General features: G+C 37.8%; 4 protein-coding genes across 4 annotated transcripts; all 4 read left to right on the plus strand.

Moving 5' to 3' along the window:
• Window positions 1-4,044: 4,044 nt before the first annotated feature.
• Window positions 4,045-5,891, plus strand: LOC116198731. Its single transcript, XM_031528953.1, has 2 exons — window positions 4,045-4,232; window positions 5,150-5,891. The coding sequence occupies exon 2, from the start codon at window positions 5,157-5,159 to the stop codon at window positions 5,547-5,549; it is 393 nt and encodes a 130-aa protein (XP_031384813.1). The 5' UTR covers window positions 4,045-4,232; window positions 5,150-5,156; the 3' UTR covers window positions 5,550-5,891.
• Window positions 5,892-7,733: 1,842 nt separating this feature from the next.
• Window positions 7,734-9,776, plus strand: LOC116200878 (extradiol ring-cleavage dioxygenase). Its single transcript, XM_031531828.1, has 3 exons — window positions 7,734-8,232; window positions 8,464-8,837; window positions 9,380-9,776. Exons 1-3 carry the CDS (start codon window positions 7,846-7,848, stop codon window positions 9,585-9,587), a joined length of 969 nt encoding a protein of 322 aa, XP_031387688.1. The 5' UTR covers window positions 7,734-7,845; the 3' UTR covers window positions 9,588-9,776.
• A 150-nt stretch (window positions 9,777-9,926) lies between these two features.
• LOC116200876 (GDSL esterase/lipase At5g08460) lies at window positions 9,927-12,720 on the plus strand. The gene is made up of 5 exons (XM_031531827.1): window positions 9,927-10,786; window positions 10,870-10,997; window positions 11,095-11,337; window positions 11,845-12,112; window positions 12,351-12,720. Exons 1-5 carry the CDS (start codon window positions 10,516-10,518, stop codon window positions 12,569-12,571), a joined length of 1,131 nt encoding a protein of 376 aa, XP_031387687.1. The 5' UTR covers window positions 9,927-10,515; the 3' UTR covers window positions 12,572-12,720.
• A 5,898-nt stretch (window positions 12,721-18,618) lies between these two features.
• On the plus strand, window positions 18,619-23,794 carry LOC116200108 (protein SUPPRESSOR OF GENE SILENCING 3). Its single transcript, XM_031530817.1, has 6 exons — window positions 18,619-18,762; window positions 20,138-21,119; window positions 21,443-21,746; window positions 22,496-22,740; window positions 23,054-23,211; window positions 23,315-23,794. Exons 2-6 carry the CDS (start codon window positions 20,145-20,147, stop codon window positions 23,529-23,531), a joined length of 1,899 nt encoding a protein of 632 aa, XP_031386677.1. The 5' UTR covers window positions 18,619-18,762; window positions 20,138-20,144; the 3' UTR covers window positions 23,532-23,794.
• The last annotated feature ends 75 nt before the right edge of the window (window positions 23,795-23,869 follow it).

Genomic DNA, 23,869 nt, shown 5'->3' on the forward strand with positions numbered 1-23,869 from the left:
ATTGTTCAACTATATGAATAAATTTATTTAGATAAAATATTACTAATTAATGTTATTATTATACTTTTTTTATCATGATTATATATCATCTTTGAGTTGTTGAAATATCTTCTTGAATTATTAACTATATTACATAAGCCATATTACATGTGTATGAGATATGAATCCTAGACTCATGCAAAAAAAAAATCAATGTTTGAGGAGTTTCAATTTAGATATTTCAGTTTACTCAACAACTATCTTGTAAATGATCAATTATTTTATATGAAGTTTTCAATAATTGGATATGGAATATTATTGATAAACACTCTATATATATATGGATCTTATATTAACGGAGAATATAAATAAAGAAGATAAATAAAGAAGATTAATTTAAAAATAAGAAGTAAAAGTTCTATACATGTTTTTTAAGATAGGGTGGTAAAATACAATCTATAATGATTTTATAAAATTTTAGGTTTTCCAGATAAAAACAAAAATTAGAAAAAACTTCGTAAGGATGCAAAAATATTGAAAAAGAAAGTAAACTACAAAATAAAATATGTAATTCTTTCTCTAGTACATACAACTTAGAGGGTCTATAGTTTAATACTTGATAAATAGTAACCTATTAGGACTTCTTGCATAAACTAAATAATAACTATTAGTACTTATCTTTTTTAAATATAAAATATAATAGAAAATTGGTTAAGCCAACATATTGAATCCTCTCTCTCTTGAGAATAGATTTTTCTTTATTACTCCCCTTTGTAGAGCTTGTTGCAACTCTACTTTAGCTTAAATAGAAGATCTTTTAAATTCTTTATATAGGATTATTTATCACCACCATGTCCCGTTTGGAATTGGTTATATATAGAAAAATGTATTAATATTGAGTCAAAAAATGTGATTTTCTTTAATAACAATCACAAAATAAAAATAATTATAATATTAGATTTATTTATCAAGATATCATGTTATATACATTCTTAAATATATAAATTAAAAAAAAACATATATGATGGTCCGCAATATATAGCATGAAATGAGGGAATGACCATTCTCTTTCTTAAATGAGGGAATTCTAATTCCATCAAATGAAGGAAAAAGATGATAATGAGGGAACGTCATTTCCAATTTATGTAAGAGACACTAATAGTGCAATGAAGAAATGATCATTATATTTCAATACATTCCATTCCCACGTACCAAATGAGACCTTATGTTACATAATTATCATTCTTTCGATTGCATATTGAGAGGTCTAATTGGCGGCTACATCTCCTTTCTAAGTCACGAGTGACCTTAAAGCCTTAATGTTACGTTTGGTTTGTTGGAATAAAATTGATGCAAAATAAAATGGACAAGGACTAAAATGGAGAGGGAATATAATTGAAATTGTGATGAAATTTCATTTGTTTAGTCGGAGAGAATAACAAAATTGGGAATTGAAATTTTATATTTGGTGGACGAAAATGCACAAATAATTCAATATGTTGCAAAATCAAAAGACATATATACCTTTATTTTAATATTGACATAAAAATAGAGATAAGGAAATACATTTTTTTATAAGAATAAGTCACTGTTCAACTTCTTCTTTGTGCGAAGAAGATGAATTGTAGCATTTGCAATGTGAACCATAGCCCAAGGATCGAATCCCTTGATTTCAGCGAACCCAGGCTAGGCCTCATAGAGTTTTCCCTCTCTAGCTTGGTGCTTTCCGAGCCTTAGGCTCACCTAACTTGTGCTCGGGACCCCTGAGCTAAGGTCACCCTAGTCTGACGAACCCATCTTATGGATCTTGAGCCCTTGGTGGCTAAGGATCTAGGCTCGCAGTTACTCGAGGATCTCCGAGGCTCTTGAGTTTTCGAGCCCAGATCTTGACCTCAAGCTCCGCCGAATTCACGATGGTCATGTCCAGTCTCATGACCTCGAGCCTCTCAGAGAAGGCGTCCGCCGCCGCAGGGGACCTTTTCTGGCAGATACGCTAGGAGAGGACAGGCAACGGAGGCTGGAGCAAGCGGATGGCACACTTTGTAAATTCAAATATTGGCGGAGGGCATTCATGGGATTTCGTTTCTATTCCTTACGAGGATTCTGTTAGGAATGGCCATTCAACATGTCCATATGATGAATGCATATTCAACATCCATGCCCGATGAGGAGCCCGATCCGAAATTCCTATTCCGGATAAGTGGTTTCCCAAACTAGGGAATTAGTATTCCACATGTAATATACATGGGGGAAGGGAACCCGAATTCCTGCAAACCAAACATACAAGGTTATTGATAACCCCGCTAGGTTTATAGCTGTCTTTTCTTTTTAAAAAGATTAAAATAACAAAATGGAAAAGGGAAATCATAAATCTTTAATACGTAATCAATAATATTAGAAATTTACCCGTGTATAGCACGACCTAACCACGCCTACGGCACTTCAACTATAATGAGTTTTTTCAATATGCTCACATATTGACTAATTTAGAAGAAGAAAAAAAGTAATAATGTGAAAAATAATATGGTAAAAATAAAAATTAAGAATTTGAGATAGGTTTGAAATAACAAAAAAAAAAGAGTAATTTATTAGAATATGGAATTAAAAGGTTGAGAGGAGATATTAAAATAAGGAGAGATTGATACATGAATAAAAAGAGTTATGAGACCATATATGTCGAGTGGAATCTCCCAAGTTGAGGGAACTCAGGAGAAGTAGGGGGCAAGAGGAATTATCAGAGACTCTGATGGCTCCTGGATCATGTAGTGGCGGAACAAAATGCCTTGCGACAGGGACTTAAGCTTGCTGTAGAACTCGGCATTGAGAAACTGTGTGTCGATTCTGATGCTATCTTACTACATCAATGGATATGGGGACACTCATCCATGACTGCGGGACTTTATGTAAAGGCTTCGAGGATATTCGCCCCAGCCATGTCTATCGAGACGCAAACAGCTGCATGGACCTCTTGGCTAAGAAGGGTAGAGCCCCATCTGAGACACTGATTCTCTACGAAGATGCTCCTTCTTTCCTTAGTTTATCTTTGATATGCTTTTGGAGGTGGAAGTGCCCGGTTCTGTAAAAGACTCGATGTTTTATCTTGAATAAGAACTTCCCTTTGTTACCCAAAAGAAAAAAAAAATGAGAGAATAGCATTAAGTGTACAATAATGTCATTTCAACTCTTCTATCGTGCGTTGCACGATTTTTGTGAGTAAAATTTTATAATAAGAAGTTAAATATGAAAATAATAAATAATATGAATTTATAGTTTATATTGTTATGCAAAAGGTTTATCTTTTAATCAATTTATAAATAAAGAATTCATGCAACAAATTCATAGACATCATTTGAATTATCAATCTTATATTTGTGAAAATAATTTTAAATTCTTAAAAATTAAAAGGTTTTAGTTTTTATTTGATGAAAGAATGATAATTATAGAATCTTTAAAATTTTATAATTTTACTATTTGCTTGTATTTTATTCTTCTAACATTACATTATAAAGTTTCATGAATCTGAATACTTTTAGATGAAATGATCTAATAACTTCGATTAGCTATATAATACTTCTAAATTTTTTTTAATATAATGTAGTCACTGTAATCGGTTCATATAGGCTTATTCATAAGAATAATTTGTATTATATTTATTTATTATACTGAAAATTATGAATGTAAAATATTTTTATACTAATTAATTGATTAGATCCTTACAGTGGTATTTATAGTATATAATTAATATATTTATAATTAATTGTGTACATACTGAAAATAATGTAATTATATTTATATGAATTAATTATATAAATATTTACATTAAATTAATTTCAAACATTTCATAATTTGATATTATAGTATTACTTATTTACGATTTTATCCCTATTTATTAGTTTGTAGTTAAGTTTATATGTTATGTAAACTATATATAGATTATATCATAATTAACTAAAAATAAGGGATATTTTTAACTTTTTAACCGCGTCATATAAATGATGATTTGGTTATAAAATGGGAGTTTCACTTACAAAATTAGTAGAAAATAAGATATAAGAAGATATATCCCAATGTATGCGGATTTCCTTCTTAAAATAGAGAAGCACTTGAATTTTCCCTCCTCAACCGGCACCCTAAAACCCTAATCATCATCAGCAAAATTCGATTTTCTCAGCATTTTCCGGTCCGCGATCACGATCAGAGAAGGAATTGATTGCGACAACAGAGGCGGCTGCATTCGACTGAGCAACAGAACGGTGAGCTCGTCGTCTGCTCTATTTTCGTTTTGACAGAGTTTACATTCAATTGTCGACGTTGCTTAGGGGGGCTGCATTCAGTAGCACATTCATTAGCAGAGGCTCCTCCAATTCATGGATTTTTCTTCGAAATTCCGTTGACTGGACGGATTGCAGTTCGGATGTTTTGGGTGGAGCTGTTGACTCGATTCTGACGATTTCGTCGAATTTGGTTTCACTCGCAATTCATGGTTGTTTGCAACGATGGTGATTGTGGATGCGGATTGATGCCCTTTCTGGGTTATAGCATGTGTTTTCCTGGAAATTGTTCGCTCCCTGGGGAAATGATGAGGCTTCAACTGGAAGCTGTTCTCAAAAAAATTGTTCTTTTTCCTGTAATTATTGACGAATAACGTGTTTGGAAAAGCTATCGGATGATAATTACTGGAATTACCGCCAGTAAGCAGTGACCGTAGGTTGGCGGTGAGGAACTCGGGCATGGAGGTGCCTGGGTGGGTGGTGGTAGTGGTAGAATAGATGAGATGATGATTCCACGCGAGGTTGTGATTTATTTCTGGAAACATGAAAACATTTTTCTCTGAAGCTTCTTCATAGAAACTTAATTTGCAGGGCAGCTTTCGAAAATAATTTTCAGAACATTAGCCAATTTTGCTTTCTCGAAACTAAAGAGGTTGCCTGTGTAGGTGACTTGTCATATTCTTGAATATAACGAATCACCTGCCTGAGAAGAACCGGTTAACTTGTTCTCTAACCGGTTGTCCTCTTATTTTTTGTATGGATGACTCACAATATGATTCTCGGTTAAGTTATAGGATGAATGCGCTATTGCTGTTCGTTTGATGAAGAAAATTAAGTGCCAAGGAAGTTCCTTTGATAAGCTGCTTCTGACGTCGAGTTTTATGGGTATTTGATTTTAGTGCTCTGATGAATTACGTGGATGAAGATGCTTCTTCGGGCTCCAAGGATGATATGAACGTGTTAGATGGGAACAGCAAGAATCCATCTGCTGCAGCCCCTTCTGGTTCTGGTCGGAGGAAGAGAACTCGTAAGGCTACAGGGGACGCTATAGTTGATGCTATGCTAGAAATAGCCGCTGCCTCTAGAATGAGGGCGAACATGATCATGAGGAACGAGGAACGTTTCTCTATAAGCAAGTGCATTAAATTACTGGATGAGTTACAGGGCGTTGATCAACGGGTTTACTTTCACGCCCTGGACCTGTTTGAGAACCCCAATGCGAGAGAAACCTTCGTCGCCCTAAAGAACGAGTGGAGACTCACTTGGTTGCAGGGCAAGTGCAATGCATCCTCCAGTTGAATGCTCTCAACTAATCGCCTTATCGGGATAGATAGGTTGTTTTCTTGGTAACAAATTACCTGCTGATCCTACGTTGCCCTGCAGCTTAACTCCGGTTTTGTAATTAGCATGACTATTATTCGATGATTCATAGCTGAAAGTTCTTATTACTTTGAGGTTTTAGTTCATTTGCTTGAAAGTAATTTGGTGTGGTTGGTGTGCTTCTGAGAGCAATTTGTCGATATTTCCCTGTGTAGTCTGTCTCAGAGCTTACTACTGTGGATTATTCGGATTGATCCAAATATCGGCCAGCTTTCACCATGGTCGACCTCTGAAATACAAGCAGTACTGTGATCGGCCTCTTATACGTCGGCTAGTTTCACTATGCTAGCTCCCACGCTTGAAATAGATGGAGCTAAGTCCTGGTAAGAACGTGCTGCATATGAAAATTACCAATGATTGTTCCTATACACATTTCAGTGTTGCTTTCACTCGTTGGACGGCATTTTTTGGCACTGGTATTTCTCTATTGCTCCTCTTCCTATACGTAAAAGTACAGCAGTATATTATCCTCTTACTTTCCATCCCGATTCGGCTGTACACAGAGCGGGGACAGTGGTGGTCCGCCTCCGAGTAGTGCGGTACATCAGAAACAGCATGATCCACGCCCCGTGGTTGAGCAGCCGCTTGGTAAACCGCCCGCAACACTACAAGCAACTCCTTCACCCTCTTCGCCAGCTCTGATCTCCCGGCATCGGGTAATTGAGCTGGTATGTGATTCGAGGCATAGAATCATTACGACTCCCACTTTCATTCAGGTTCATTCACTTCGGATAATGCCGATCAGAATTCAACCATACCGTATCAAATAACGGAATCATCGACGATGTCGTCCCCCTCTGTTTTCAATGAATCAGGCTAATATTGTAATACCCCGAATTTTCAGGTGGTTCTTCAGGTGAGTAATCTATTTAAACTAGTGATTTGGAAACGTACATATATAATCTGTCAAAATTCATTGTCATGGCCACGCAATATTCGAGTCACACGTGTATTTTGATATAATGCGAAGTTGATTTTGGATGTTATGGCTATGATATGCGATATGTTTCCAATTGAGTTTTTGGGAGAATAGTGAACCACGTGGCGCCCTGAGTCAACATTGACTCGGGGAAACTGGGTTACACCGAGGCAAAGAGGTTGTCAGATATGGAGCTGCTACTGCATTGAGAGAGTTGAGAAGGGGCCGTAATAGTTATTATGTGTATTATAAATTTTGATATTGAAACCATGCTCGTACTCGACTAGTTTAGGTGTGTCAAATTGTTTCAATTTCATACTTTTTCAGATGAGTTCCTTGGAAGGTCGGTTAGGACTGAATATCAGGGTGCACAACGGATTTCATGAATTTTAATGCTCGACTTGAAATTGTATTTATGAATTATTTATAAAATCATGTATTATTGTATCTATCTATCTATATATAAGTAAAACTGACTCCTAAACACAATTAATGGGTTATATCATCAACTTGCTTTATCGATAAATAATTTTTATAAATTTTTCTTATATCATAAAATTTGTGAAGAATTCAAAATAATTTATACTTTTCTATTATTTTAACCACTATATTTGATATGGTAAAATTCAAATTACGATATATAATTTTAAATTACCTATATTATTACAAACATATATATCATTAATTATTTTAATCCATATATCTACACTCCGCATATAGTAAAATACACAATTGAATGTATGCAAGAGCAACCTTGTTTGAGCTAATATAATTTAGAAAATTATTAGTAAGCGATGACAAGTAGAAATTGATTCTATAGAGAATATTATACTTAGATATAAATATATGTATATATAATATGTATAGCTAAAAATTGATTTAACTAAATGAGGATGCATAATCTCATAAATATAATAAATTTTAATTAATATTGTTTAAATTATCCACGGAATAAGTAATCAACTAAATGACTTGAAAGAAATTGGTTTTTCTAGGATCGAAATAAACTATATAATTTTGTGATGTGAATTGCAATAGATAGCACGCTCAAAGAAATAATAAATTTACTATTAATTTTAAAAGAAGAAGGAATTATTGCAAGCAAACTAATTTAATGAGACCTAGATCATTTGAAAATAAAATTATTAACCTATTGCAAGGCGCGATGAATGGGGGGGACTTTACCTAACGCAGTCTATCGCATTGACCTTCTGGAAGGGAAATGAGGACGAACGTATGCTCCAATGAATTTGGTCTCTATTCGGGAGTTGGTGGGGTGCGGGAACACGTGAATGTATGAGAGGGAAGACGGCGAAGCAAATCCTGATTCTGCTGCTGATCGTCTTCTTATACGGGGCTTTCTTTGATTCTCCGCCATCGCCATCACCGTCACCGTCACCGTCACCGTCGTCGAGCTCGGATCGAAGAGGAGGGAAGGTTCAGTTGCGGGAGGTTATGGATACGTTCTTCATATCTCACGGGTCGCCGACGCTGTCCATCGACGACTCGCTGCCGGCGAGGCACTTCCTCCAGTCCTGGCAGCACAAGGTGCTGCCCGAACTCCCCACTGCCATCCTCGTCGTCTCCGCCCATTGGGAGACAGCCGAGCCCACCGTCAACGTCATCGGGGGCCGCCACCCCACCATCTATGACTTCTACGGCTTCCCCGACCCAATGTACAAGGTCCCATGATCGTCTCCTCTTCTCTTTCTTTGTTCTTCTTCATCTGTGCTGGTGAAGGGACTGATTTATCAAATGCCCGCGTGGAAAGCTCTCATTTTTTGTCTTTGTTTTTATGATAATGGACGTTCGAGATCATGATTGGAGTAGCTTTCATGAGGTTAGGGGTGAACGATGTTATGTTAAGATTTCCGACCAGAGCTGATAGATTCTATCTTTCGAATCATACACCAGATCAAGTACCCAGCACCAGGAGCCCCGGAGCTGGCCAAGAGGGTGAAGGAGGTGCTGGTCGCGGGCGGTTTCAAGCGCGTCCTCGCGGACACTGAGCGGGGGCTCGACCACGGGGCGTGGGTGCCGCTCATGCTGATGTACCCGGAAGCGGATATCCCGGTCTGCCAGCTCTCTGTACAGCCGAATCGGGATGGGACGTATCATTATAACCTGGGAAAGGCGTTGAGGCCTCTCAGGGAGGAAGGGGTGCTCATCTTCGGATCGGGAAGCGCCACTCACAACTTGCGGGATCTCCGTTTCAAGTCTGATGGTTCTGTTGTCCCTTGGGCTCTAGAATTTGATACTTGGCTCAAGGATAGCCTTCTCGAAGGAAGGTGAGGTTTCAGCTTTAAATCCCTTTATAGACTAATTGTGGATTGCTTACTCTTTTTGACGGCAGGAATTCTGTGTCATATGCATCGATTTTGTTGGCTACTATATGCACCTCGATATGACACTAAAGTTAGTTTTATCCTTGATTCATTTGTTTTGGCTGCAAATACGGGTACTTTTCTGCGGGGATTTTAGTTATGTGGCAGCCAGCTTTTCTTAGCTTCTCCCATCAACCATTGGCTTATTAGAAACAAAATCATTGGATGCTCTATGAGTACCGCATTGTCGATGCTCTTGACCAATGACATCTTGTCACTCAGTTGATGATGTATACAGTGTCGTCCTCAAGCATGAGCATATGCTCATAATGTGTTGGAGCTCATAATGGGTTGGACCATATGTACAACTTTGCACTCTGTGGAGTGCCCAGTACTTCTCTTAGAAATGGGTTTGTCCTTCTCGGGATTATGAGAGCGAGCTGATGATGATTTAGGCTATCTGTCTAACGCGAAATACGTTCTCTTCTGTCCCCATTGTTTTATAGATATGATGACATAAATCACTATGAGAAGGAAGCGCCGCATGCCAAGAAGGCTCACCCATGGCCTGAGCACTTCTATCCACTGCATGTAGCAATTGGGGCTGCTGGTGAAGATTCCAAGGCTGAACTTATTCACCACAGCTGGAGCCTCGGTACCCTTTCTTATGCCTCTTACCGGTTCACATCCACTTCCAATTCCGCTTCCAGCTGATTCTTGTCATGAAGGCAGGTTTCGTTGTTAATAAATGTGAATGTTGGGGACAGTTGTTCTCTGTAAAATAGTTTATAGAAGTTACAGATTATCTAATGCACATCTAAGCATTCGATTATCCTTTGTAGAGCTGCTGTTGTATCCTACGCTTGTCAAGTGTTGAATTTAATAAATACTGTCTTCAGCCTCTTCTCCTCTGTATTGATATCATGTTAAAAACGTTTCTCTCCACCTTTTTAAGGTTGTAGCAGAAACTAACTAAAGTGCCTTGCGCTTCTACTGATAAGGAGAGTAACTACTAAAACACAATTTATGCAACAGGGAAAGATGATTGCATGTATGCCTGGTACATACACATGAATTGCAAGATCATACAATTCATGCATATTGTAGCAGTCACGCATTTTCGGCCTTTGCCAGTTCAGATCCTTCTGGTTGGTGTGTAGATTATAATTTATCAGCACTATGAAACACCTGATCTAGTGTTGCAAACATAACACCGAATTTTGGTTTCAGCAGCAACAGGTTTATAAAAGAACTGTTTGATTCTTGTTTTTCTCTGGATGGATATATGGTTCAGATAAGAGTTTGGAATGCTGGATGGTCAATGCATTCAGGAACTGAGCGATAGAAAGAAAAGGGAAAGCGTGTCCAGGCTCCAATCATGAGATAATGCCTGTGCCATCCGGAAAATGAGCTGCTTTTGCTGAAAAGGTGGCAATCGCACCATCCGAGATGGCCTGCCACTGGAGTTCCAGAAATCAAGAGAGATATAAGGAGGACAACAAGCAAGAAAACATGACTAGTCGGTTTTGAAGAGTAACTTCTTTTAACTTTTGTAGAAAAGTGGCCCCTGAATCTCTCTCCCTCAAAGAATCTGTCATATAGAGGAAAAGGAACCCGTTTAACTTTTTTCCTGAAAATAGAGATGAGAGCAAAGATGGAAACAGGGAAGCCGCTCTTGAGATTGCTACTTCTGTATACGATCACTGTCTCCGTTCTGGTAATATCTCCAACCTGTGCCGGCGCACCGCTGCAATATTCTACCATGTTCGTGTTTGGAGACTCTCTGGTGGATGATGGAAATAACAATTACTTGAGCTCTTTAGCTAAAGCCAACTACCTGCCCTATGGTGTTGATTTCTTTGGAGGTCCAAGTGGGAGGTTCTGCAATGGGAAAACCATTATCGACTTCCTCGGTAACTGTAGAGCATGCTTAATGATTTTCTTTCTGGTATTTGTCTCTTCTTGTGAAACAATTACCCGTCCAATTTCATTGCAGGAGAGCTACTTGGCCTTCCATATCTTCCACCCTATGTGAATACGATTGGGAACGACAGAAGCATATTAAGAGGAGTGAATTTTGCATCAGCTGCTGCCGGCATCCTTGATGTATCAGGAAGCCAGCTAGTAAGTTTTTTTTTTGTTTTTTTTAGTTCTATTTATTTTGAATCTCGATTGAAATTTTATTCCCCATGCGGATATACTATTGCTGTTCATGTTTCAGGGCGATCGGTTTACCCTAAACCAGCAGATAGCAAACTTTGAGAACACGGTGAACCAGCTGAAGAACCCAATGGAAGAAAAGGAATTGAGGGAATTCCTTGCAAAGTCTTTGGTGGTGATGAACATTGGAAGCAATGACTATCTAAACAATTACCTGCTGCCTTCTATCTACCCGACTAGCTCCATTTACAACCCAAGGGAGTTTGCCGACCTTCTCATCAGAAACTACACGGCCCAAATCCTGGTAAATCTTGAAATGCATTAATCCTTTTAGATATACCTATTCATTTTCAAGAGAAGTTAGCCATCTTTGTCAAGTAAGCGGGTTTTGTACCAGTTTAAGATCTAGGAAGCGTCAGGTTTGAGGGTTCACTGGTTCGACTATTATCGCAGTCGGATGTTGAATGGTCATTAGAGTACACTTATATTTATCAAATATACGATCGGGAGGCTAGGTTTGGTATTGTCTTAGGCCACAGAATTCTATTCAAAGATTCAAGTTCCATCCTGCACATACTCAATTACGATTTTATTTTGCTTGGATCGGTCGGACTGGTCCAAACTTGAGCTGTTTCTGGGTGTAAAGCCGCTTGGTTTGACAGTTTTATGTTGCGCTCTGCAGTTCAAAGCTCAAAGTTTTCTAAGCAAAATACATCACGTAAAAGGGATCTGATCAACATTTTCTAGTGTACAGTACCGGGATCTGTGTGGTCCACCAAAGGACTGATTTTAACCATGAGTTATGTTGCAGATGTTGCATGGCTTAGGAGTGAGGAAGTTCTTGATAGGAGCAGTGGGGCCGCTTGGGTGTATGCCGAACCAAATAGCGAGAGTAGATCCGCCTCCACCTCCTGGGAAGTGCGTGACTGATGTGAACGAACTGGTCAGCTTATTCAATACCAGGCTGGTTTCTCTTGTGGATCAACTCAATTCCAGAATCAGCATCTTAGGAGCCGTCTTTGTCTACGGCAACACCTTTGATCTTTTTACCAGTATACTCAATAGAGCCGAATCTTACGGTAAGATCATGCCTATATAATGTTTTTTCTGCTAATACTATTAGTGCTAGCTCTGACTATGGACCAGGTCAAGATCGGGATCGATGAAGGCAACCCGAATGTGATAGCGTACATATCGCAAAGTTCCACCATTAGATTTTCTTTGACATTCTGTCGGGCCATATTTGCCGTAATGATTACTACTTTAGGCCAGTGTCAAGCTAAGTAAAATGAAATGGCTGCAATGCGTATCTTATAGGGTTTAAGGTGGTGGACAGAGGATGCTGTGGGATAGGGAGGAACCGCGGTCAAATTACATGCCTGCCTCTGGCCTTCCCCTGCTTGAACCGGGACGAGTACGTGTTCTGGGATGCCTTCCACCCGACGCAAGCCTTCAATAAGATCATCGCCCAGAGGGTTTACAGCGGGCCCACATCCGACTGCTACCCCATGAACCTCCATCAGATGGCACAACTTTGATCGTGATCAATCATCTTACACTTTGCTGATTGATGGTTGATGATTGATGATACAATATCATCTTATTATATGCTTTCTCTTAAGAATAGCCCTTTGAGAGATGTACAAGAACATCCGATATGAGCAATGTCAATAGCTTCATGATCTGATGCCGTCGAGGCCTACCAAACGACCTTAAAATTTTCTCCATCAATGACTCGAGGTCCCTATTAAATCATTCTATTAAAAGAAAAAATCGTGAGATAGCTTCCTCAAATCTAATAATAATATAATAAAATTTTGTAAAACCTATCGAAGAAGGTCCTCATATTTTTTGGGGGTCCCACAAAATGTACTATAAAGATGTCTTAATCGAGCATAATTGTTCTGGCAAAAAAAAGGACGAAAAAGAATCAATTATTAAAATTGATTTGGTAACATAATTTAATTCGCAGAGAAGACTCATGGTATGGGCGGGTGTTCCTCATCATATTGAAAATTTGAAATGCAAATAAATGTACCAAAAGCTACTATTCAAAACATTTAAGGGCCTTTTTTGGCTTTAATTGTGCTTTTGTTTTCAGAGTTAAAAGTTAAGAATTGATGGTTGTGATTTTGATTGTAGGAAAAAATAAAAATAAATTTACCCGTTTGTGGGGGTCCACAAACCCGTCTCTCCCCCTGCCCCCCACCACACCCTAAGCCGTGCAGAACAGTCTTAGTTTGACTTAACAGCCTCAGTGAGAGACCCCTACCCAACGTTCTTCTTATCTTGAGACACATCGCCGCCCAACCCCCCCCCCCCCCCCAAACCCCCACTTTCTTCCTTCTGTGATCTACATCCTTTAAGTTTTAATCCGCGAATCTGTCGATTCTACCGCACGATCCCTGTCATGTACGAATGCGTGAAGCCGCACAGTCCCCCCTGCAGAATTCGATCGCCAGTGGAATCAGTGGACAGCCGTCGAATTTTGCCGGGCCCCTACCAGTGGTGTTACTGTATAAGAGGCATCTTCGTCCGAAGCCACTTCCATATCGAAGTGAAAGGTACTTTCTTCCACCAATTTCAAGTTACATTCTGTGATTTTCCACCATTTTTATGCTGGGTTGAGGATATTTCTTCGCCCATGCTGTTGGTCGAAGTACCTGATGATTTTTGGTCGATTTCGGTTTGATTGCTTAAGGTGTACATTTGTGCAGTGGATTTTGTTGTTGCTGTTGGTCAATTTGTCGATTCCGGCCGCTTTTGATTGGAATACTGATATGTTTTGCATTGATCTGTGTTGCTGAAACCTTCTTCCTTGCATTTGTTTCGTTCCCCGGGTCACAGGCAACACACATGTTCGATGAAATGTCTATGAATGGCTTAATAGAAATAGCATTACAATGTAATCGTTGATGTGCAGTCGAAAATTCAGAGTTGCCGAAAATGGTAACCATTCTTTCAGGTATGTGTCGTACATGTGAGAAATTAAAATGCCACTAATTTTTTTTGCTTTATAATGTAATTCGTATTCTTTTCATTATTATTGTAGAATTGCATTGGAGCAATCGATGGGACCATGTGTCTGCTTGTGTTCCATCATTGGTGAGAGGTGCGTATCGCGATCGAAATAACGAGATTACGCAAAATGTACTCGCCGCTTATTCGCATGACATGATGTTCACTTATGTCGTCACTGGATGGGAGGGTTCTGCTCATGACTCGAATTCTGTCCGATGCCGCTACATTGGAATTATTTCCTGCACCATATGGCGGTAAGTTCTTCATGCTCATATCGCATGTTCGTGTGTCAATCGCGTATGTATTTTCATAAATACATTCCACTACTGTTATATTTTAGATCTACATTTGTGCTTGAAGAACAATATTATGGAGTTGATGCGGGATTCTCTAATATTCCCGGTTATCTGGCTCTTTACAAAGGCCAAAGGTATCACCATAGTGATTATAATGACGACACCCCACCAACGACGGAGAAAGAGTTTTTCAATCAGCGTCACGCATCCGTACGTAATGTTATCGAACAGTGTTTTGGGGTGTTGAAGAACAGATTTGCAATACTGCGGACAATATCAAATTACGGCCCGATTCGCCAAGGACAAATTACTCTTGCATGCTTCGTGTTGCACAATTTCATTCGGCTTAATAATTATCACGATAAATTATTCGAAGAGTATGGAAATGCATGGGCATATTACGATGAATTTCGAAATCCTCCTCATCTAACTGGGGATCGGGTTGATGTAGACATGAGAAGCAGGGAAATGAATGCATTTCGTAATTGTATTACAAATGCAATATGGAATGCGAAAACAAGAGGAAACCAGTAATATTGGAATGAATGGAAAGTATAGATAATTGATTATAATGAGATTGTATGTTTAATAATATATGGGGTCCACCAGTTTGACTTTTGAAAAATGTATCTTGTTGTGTAGTATATTGAGTTAAAGTTAAAGTTAAAATTTTAAATCACGACTCTGAAAATAAACGGGTCATAAAATTTTTTTTAACTCAATTTCACTCTACTTCACTTATCTTCAATTCATCAACACAATTATTACTTTTCCTTTTTTCTTCAATTTTTTAACAATTCAATTCAATTTTTAATGCTAAATTCTTTCAACTATTTATTACTTTTTTCACAATTCAACAACACAATAATTATTTAGGTAAATTACAAAAAAAAACCCAAATTTTGTAAAATGTCTCAATTTTGTCTTAAATTTTGTTTTGTAACAGAAAAAACCATAAATTTTCTAAAATGTCTCAAAAATGACCTCCGTTATAACTTCCGTCAATTTTTGCCTACGTGTGACCTACGTGGACTGTTAAAGGGACCCACCATCAACAGCAAAAATTGACGGAAGTTATAACGGAGGTCATTTTTGAGACATTTTAGAAAACTTATGGTTTTTTTTGTAACAAAACAAAATTTAGGACAAAACTGAGACTTTTTACAAAATTTGGGTTTTTTTTTGTAATTTGCCCTAATTATTTTCTCTCAACTATTAATTATTTTTTCACACTTTTTCTCATAATTCAACAACACAATTATTACAAACCAATTAAAACCAAAACTCAATTATACTCAACTCTAAAACCAAACACAATCATGCTGCGCTTGGTTTCAATGTAGGATTTTAAAATCAGATTTTGATTTTGAAAAAGAGTGATAAAATGATTATGTATGAGGCTCACTTTTTAACTTTGTATGAATTATTTTGTTTTGTTGTGGAAAAAATAGTGGTATAAATGAGACATACTCTATGATTTTGTATGAGTTATTTTGTTTTATTATTTGTAGAATTAAGTTAAAATGTAATTTTAAAATCACGCTTTGAAACCAAACAAGCCATAAATATTTCCCCTCCCAAAATGAAAAGAAGATAAAAACACTAACGTGTTTCCCTTAAATTAAAGGCCAAGTCGATCCTAGTCAGCCCATTTGAGCAACTTTGTTTGCATTAATTTATCATTTTTTTTTGAACTATTTATATTTATTAAGTTAAGGAAATGTCTTATGTGCAATCACTGTGCATGCAAAAAGTATTACTTAAATCTTGTAGTAAAATAACTTAATATTAAATAAGTTGCACGTATTTCGAATAAAATCACGTATATTTTGATAAATTTACTGGAATTTATTACTTCAGTTTGTAGTAAATTACTAATATCTAAAATAAATTATACGAGTTTCAAATTTTTTTGACCTATATCATCACTTAAATTTTTAATAAAATAATTGAGTATATCGTACAACAATTTGAGACCATTGCACTATAACATTTCTCAATGATTCTTTACTCTCTTTTTTTTAGTTTGATTTAATTACATTGATTGATGATGAATGGCTTTTTTCTTCTTCTCATGCAAGTCTGTTCTGTCCGGGACCTCACTCATCACTTCATTGTTTTATTTTTTTCTGCAAAATAATATAAATAATGAATAAATAAATAATTTAAAATTTAATGCCTTCTCTTTGGGGGGTTCTGATCCCGTGGCAAGGAAGTTGCTTTCACCCACCTCAGAAAGGCAGACCTTCGTCGAGAAGGAATACTTCTTTTTTCCTCTTCCGGGTAAATAAATAAATAAATGTAAGAGAAGGAACTGCTTAGTTTGCTTACGTTTGTGCCAGAATTAAATAATAATAATAATAATAATTAATAATTAGTGTGACGAAGCTTGAAAAGAGTTGTCATATCAAATCCGATATTCCATTGGCCAAGAAAACGAACCCCAAATTCCTTCAGTGATATTTAACATCGAATTCTCAATTTTTGTACTTGCTATATGCAGAAGTTACATTTCAACAAGTAATGAGCAACATCTTGAAAACTTGAATAATCGGTGTTAATTTGATGAAAAAACATCTACTTGAAAGAAAAATTGAGGAAAATATCCATAAATAAATAAAAGACAAATTTATGTAAAAGAATTTAGAAATAAAATTATAAATGTAGATTTTCAAACCAAATGCATTAATAAAAATGTTTAGTAAAATGCACAATGCATGCAATACATTTTTAAATTGAAACATTTAAATTTTTAGGTGTTGTATAATATGTACAAATAAAAAATATAATATAAACTATATAATAAAATATTTTATTATTGTATAAAATGTTGACATTTTATGTTCGATGTTGATTGAAAATTATCAAAGAGTTGATTCTACAATTAAAAACTATATAATATTTTCTGAAGACCCAATTAAATAATTAGAATTATACAAAACTTTTGTCACAAATAATAATGTCGCGTATCGTGCAGGTGAAATGACTAGTTAAAATAAACGAGAGTGTGGACTATTAAGCATGCATAGACCATATTCCTTTAATTTTAAAGGTTTATTTGTTTTCCTTGTGATATTTTCACGAGGAAAGATCATTTGAAGATTTTCTCTGTACATGTAATAATGTACCTCTCAAGGGCTTTATAAGAGCGACTGCCATTCCATAATCAAGTATGCTATTGAATTACAATATAGCTAGAAAGTCTTTAAAAAGAATTAATTTTTTTTATATATATTAAGAAAAAATTAATTTACTTATCGCATCGGTATATCTTAAATTTGAAATTTAAATAATTAGGTGCATTAGTTAATAATTTTCAGATAAATAACTTAGGTGCGTTTAATCAGAATTTTATCTGAATAGATGCGAGGTAGTTGCATCCCAAATGTTGTTTGCTTCTCCCATTGCATTTTTTATTAAATTTTTTTTATCCCAACAAAGTGTATTCAGAGAAAATTAATAATTTTAGTGCACCTTAATAAATTTCAATGTCATTTTAGTAATAATTCTAGAAGAAAATGGAAGGAAAAATAAAGAAATGGCTTCCTTTTTTCCCTCTTCTTTTGCATTGCGATCAATTTAGTCCCGTCCAATTTTTAGGCTAAGCCAAATAACGATTTTTCTCTACGCGAACACCTCCTGACCTTCATCAGAAAACTAGATAATAACTTGATGAGCACGGAGCGCACATCGGAACCCAGATCACTCCAAATCATTCGGTATAATACGAGCCATATTTACCTTCCTTTATGTTTTTTGTATGTAGACGTACCACCAAGTTCATATTTTTGCTGACTTATTATGGCTTACATATAATAGGCTAAATTACTCATTATTTATTTACTTACTTATTATATTTATTTTCTTCCCCACCCAATGAGTGAAGAAATTTGGTTTCAGTTTCAGGAGAGAATAATTAATTTGATCAATTGTTTTGTTTATTTATGTTTATCCCATTCCCATGTACGGAGAAATATTTGGTTTCTGGAAAAAAATAATAAATTTTTTTTGATCAATTTATCACAAAAACAAAATTTAACGATGGTTTCAAGTCCGGGCTGGGGTCAGAATAACGAGGCGTTTGATTTCAGAGTTAAGGTAATTTTGATTTTGATCGTGGAAAAGGACAAATGTTGTATAGTGTGTTGAGTTAAAGTTAAAGTTAACTTAAAAAATGTGTATTTTTGTTGTGTAGTGGGTTGAGTTAAAGTTAAAGTTAAAATTTGTGTGATTGTAACTCTAAAAATAAACGGGTGTAAATATCCCAACTCACTTTATCCGTAGTTCCATCAAAATTCCATTTTGTCTATTGCTGCACTCTCTCAGTCTCCCTCTCCACTCTGCTTCCCCCTCCCGGCGCGTCCTCCTCAAACGCCGGCGCTCTCGGCGTAGACTCGCCAATCGCTGCCGCCGTAATCTCTCTGTCACCCTCTCTCTTCTTTCCTCTAGCTCTCCATGCTTTGCCCCGCCTGTCTGTATCGTGTGTCCCTGCGCTCTATTCCGCCGCACCTCTATGTTCGCGTCCTATCTTGTCCGCTCCATTTTCGTGTTGATCGCCACTGTTTCGTTGCCGATTAGCTTTTTCTGCCCAAAATGTGGATTTCTGGGAGGATTTCGTCTTTCTTCTTGACGACTGCGTGCTTGTCGGTTGCGTTTTGGCATAATGCTGTGACTTGATCGGCCGGAAGATCGGTTCATCGTCTTTTATGTGTTTCTGATGTGGCTCCACAGGCATCTTCATTTGCATCAATTTGCAGGAAAATAACGAATTAGCTAGAAAGGAATTTATAGAGCAATTCGTTTCGATGGTGATGCATTTTTGCCATTGTTGACGATTTTCTCATTTCTGAAATGAGGATCAAGAAATCCTCATATCCTTCCACTGCTTTCCCTTTTCGAGAGCTTTCTTTAGTGGGCTGTGTAGGGCTTTCACGAGATTCATTCCTCGAACAGTTTAAGTGGTAGAAATGCTTGGCCAGTCATTATTATTTGAGCTCCTGTGCTGTTCTGGGTGTGCATTTCAAAGCCCAGATTGATTCTGATACCCTCCAATCTTTTTTTTTCCTTTTTTTCTTTTTATACCATTTAGATCTGAGGCTTCGAAGTCCTTCTTGACAAATTTTTTAGCTTGGAACTGAATTTTTTGACCTTCAAAGTCGACTGGATTCATTCTGCCAGTCAACCGCATGCCCTGTAGTTTCTCTGTAGAGAAGCGAAAAATCCTGTTGTCATGATGCTCTGCCTGCAGTCAACATGACGATCAAGACATACTTCTCTCCTATATAAAAATATGCCTGCGCTCTGCCAACTCTTTTTTTCTTTTTTCCCTTCTCCTTCTCTCTTGATGTCTGGGTATTCTTTTCTGGTGGGTAGGTATCAATATTTGGCGCTTTCTCTCAATTTGGAACAATGATCTCAGATTATCTAGTAGCCTTTTCTATTGTTCCATTGATGAGGAATCCCATGATGATTCATTAACAGCACTGTTGTTTCCCCAGGAGATGCAAGCAAGAGTTGGTTTTTCTATTCCTTTAAATGCAGATGTTTTAATCGAGTCTTGCCTCAATTGCTGCTGTGATTCCCTTCCCCCTGGTGTCCAGCTTTGATTTTAATGAGAAAATAGCAAATATTTTCCTGTTTAGTTTTGCTTTTTCAAATCTTTATGCTTACTAGTTGGTTGGTAAATACATTTGATAACTGGGTTTAGAAAGCTCAATCAAACTATTCTTTTGGTTCGTAGTGCTTTTAACCTTTAATTTAGTTTTGTTGGAAAATATGATTGCGCAGGGATAAGATGAGTAATAGGAGAGGGAATGGAAATGCATCCTCCTGGGGAAAGGCTGCAGCTGACAATACTGAGCAGTTGAGTGCGGCTGTGTCAGAAATGAATCTGGAACAGGGGAATGATGATGGTGAATGGGAGGTCTACAATAAGAAGTCAAAGAACAGAGGAGGAACTAGTGCCTCAAAGCCCTGGCAGCCTCAGACTCAGAAAGTTTGGGGACAGTCCGCGGGGACTGGAAGGGCTGGGTCTTCTGGAAATGCCTGGTCTGCGCAGTCGAATGCTGATTTTAGGAGACCGGGAGCTGTGGGTAGGGGTAGCACAAGGCCTGACCCTCAAGCCTATAACAGTAGAGGGTTTGAGCAGAACTACAATGTGCATCAACCCTCTATTGGAGCACCTCTTGCTAATGGGTGGAACTGGCAAGCTAGAGCTGGTAATGATCAATCTACGGCTTCAGAAGAAGGCCAGGATCAAGCTGAGCAGTCAGTTGTTGGTGACGGTGATGCCAATGATGAGGGTGACTCGGAGACTGAGTCGGTTGATGATTTTGATGATGATCTAATGAGTGATGACTATGACTCAGATTCGAGTCAGAAGAGCCATGAAACGAGAAGGAATAAGAACTGGTTTAAGAAATTTTTTGAATCCCTGGATGAACTTGCTCCTGATCAGATTAGTGATCCTGAAAGGCAGTGGCACTGCCCAGCATGTCGAGGAGGTCCCGGTGCCATCGACTGGTATCGAGGTTTGCAGCCGCTGATGACTCATGCTAAAACAATCGGTGCAAACAGGGTCAAACTCCACAGAGAATTTGCTGAAATCTTGGAGGAGGAACTGAGGAGGAGGGGAGCTTCAGTTATTCCTCCCGGTGAATTGTTTGGTAAATGGAAGGGTCTATCAGCTGAGGAAAAAGATTATGAAATAGTTTGGCCTCCGATGGTGGTGATCATGAACACAAGGCTGGAGCAAGATGAAAATGACATGGTCAGATCTCACATATCCCAAGCTTATCTTTGTTCAATCTACCCAATAAAAGGGCTACAGACAATAGGAAGGAAAAGTGTAGAGTAAATGTTACTACATCTAATTATCAGTACTAAGAGCTTTGTCATATTTGTGAATTTTTCTTTTAAGTAACCTAGAATTAAGACTAATCCAAGTTGTACAACTGACCTATGCTGCTGCTGAGGCTGCCACCATCATTAGGATGATGTGTCTGCTTTATCATTATTATTAATTACTTTTCTTTTTGGAAAATATTGTTGCTCAATTGCACCTGCTGACTGCTTTAAGGTATTGAATTACAGTGGATTGGCATGGGTAATGCAGAACTATTGGACTACTTTAGCTCTTACAAACCGGTCAAGGCACGCCACTCATATGGTCCCCAGGGTCACCGAGGCATGAGTGTGTTAATCTTTGAGGCCTCAGCTTCTGGTTATCTAAATGCAGAGTATCTCCATAAGCATTTTGTGGAGCAAAGAACTGACCGAAAGGCTTGGGATAGTAATCAACGTGTGTTATATTATCAAGGCAGCGGGGGAAATCGTCAGCTGTATGGATTCATGGCACTGAAAGAGGACATCGATTTTTTAAATCGGCACTCGCAAGGTATGTGTAAATTTTGTGGTATCAGCTGCTTTCCTGTTTATGTGCGCATTCAGGCCTGAGCTTGGCTGCGCTTGGCCTGCAAAACTTAGACCTGAATAATGCCAAAAGCTTGATCAGTTTTTCTTCATTTAGGCCTGTCCCATCTCGATCAGTGGGGTTTATTGTAACCCCATATTCTCATTTTCAAATTGTTAGTTAAATCCATTATACTTTTTAATAATAAGGAATTAAAAAGAAAAAGAAAAAAAGCCTTGATTTATGTTTGCTTTAGGTGAGGGAGAGGAGAAAGTGAGAGAAAAGAGTGAGGGAGATAAAAGTGGAGACTGGGTGATTATTCAAATTTGTGGCAGCACAGGTAAAAACAGGAACCGAAGGTTACACCAAAGGACTCATCCTCCCTTCATAATAATATAAATATAGATGAGATCCCTCTGTCAAATGAGGCCAGACTCAAGCTCTAGCAAGACTTGGATAGGTCTGGCTTGACCTGAGGTTAACTTCAATGGTTGCCGGAAATAAAAAATGGGATACTTGTAATCAGTTTATAAATTAGTAATATAGCATAACCTCAATTAGATGCCAGCTCTTTGAGCCAAGTATCTCCAAGCTCGAGCTCAGTTCCCTTGGTAGGGAAGCAGTGCTCAAGCCTGAAAAGTTTATTTATGCCCAATTAGCTTGTAAGTAACTTGTCTTGCTTTCACCTTTATTGCTGGTTTTAATGCTACAGATCTCACTACTCTTTTAATCAGGTAAATCCAGGCTCAAGTTCGAGATGAGATCATATCAAGAGATGGTGGTGAGAGAAGCCAGGCACTTAACTGAGAAGAACCAGCAGCTCAACTACTATATGGATAGGGCTGAAAGGGAAAAGAGGCACTCAAAATTTCTTGAAGAATCTTTCAAAGTCGTCAGTGATAAGCTGCGCAAGACCATGGAGGAAAACCGTATAGTGAGGCAAAGAACCAAAATACAGCATGAGCAAAACAAGGAAGAGGTAAATTGTATGCAGCAGCATTTCTTTCTTCTTGCTAGTGTACTTACGCCAAACCTGTTTCTAGATCCCCCTCATGAGAATATTGTCTCGTTATTTGATCCTTTTTGCTCTTATTGTCATATGTGAGGAGATTATAATGAATTTGCAGCGTGTTATAAGGTTTTTTATGTGTGGCTTGGTCAATATCTTGGAAATTGATGAGGAAAACAACGAAGATGCTTGCTCATCTAGAAGTATGTTCCTAGAGTTCTTATTGTGAATCCTTTCATCCTTCTGCTGAGTTATACTTTTGGTTTCGTGACTGCGTTACTAGATGGATTACCAAGAGCAGTTCTTTAAGGAAAAAATTAAGTTCATCCATGAGGAAATGGATCAAAAGGAAGAAAATTTCGAGAAGCAGCAGCAGGAGAAGAGAGAAATGGTGATGCAGTCCAATGCTAGCACTTTGAATGCCGAAGAGGACAAACGCAGGTATGAAAAGGGAAGACACTCGACTTTCGACTCTGACACCAGCACCTGCTTTCTCCCATGCCCAGATAAGTGAATGAATATCTATTATTGTGGCTTGTTGTAGGTTGGCAGACGTCGAGAAGTTCATCAAGTTGCAGAACAAGGAGATGGATGAGTTCATGGCCGAGAGGGACAAGCTGATCAAAGAACATGATGAGAAGGTGAAGGAGATGAAAAGGAGGCACTGGGAGGAGGAAGTCGAATTGGAGAATGAATTCAATACCGAACTCACTGCTCTCATGAATAAGTACTCCCCGGAAGATGCACCGATGGGCAACTGAAAGGTACTCTTGATCGTGTGGACAGTGATGAATGATGGAAAGAAGCTTACTGATTGTGCGGCCTGGTGTACTTGCAGTTATTTGAGGACTTGTACACTTGACGGTGGCTTTGCTTCGTTAATTTCTCGGGATGATTGAGACTTTTGCTTGGTTAATACCTTGGAATCGGAACTGAGTCTTTTGAAATAGCTCTGGTTGATTTACTTTCTTGTTCGATGAAACTTTCTCGATAGGCTCATTTATTAAGATGAATTTATCACTCATGGTCGAATTGAAAGTATTGAGTGTTTGGAAGTCGATGAAATTTCAACCATTTCAACCAAAATACTTTGGTTTGA

This window comes from Punica granatum, chromosome 3 (assembly GCF_007655135.1).
Source record: "Punica granatum isolate Tunisia-2019 chromosome 3, ASM765513v2, whole genome shotgun sequence".
In the NCBI taxonomy this organism is placed as follows: domain Eukaryota; kingdom Viridiplantae; phylum Streptophyta; class Magnoliopsida; order Myrtales; family Lythraceae; genus Punica; species Punica granatum.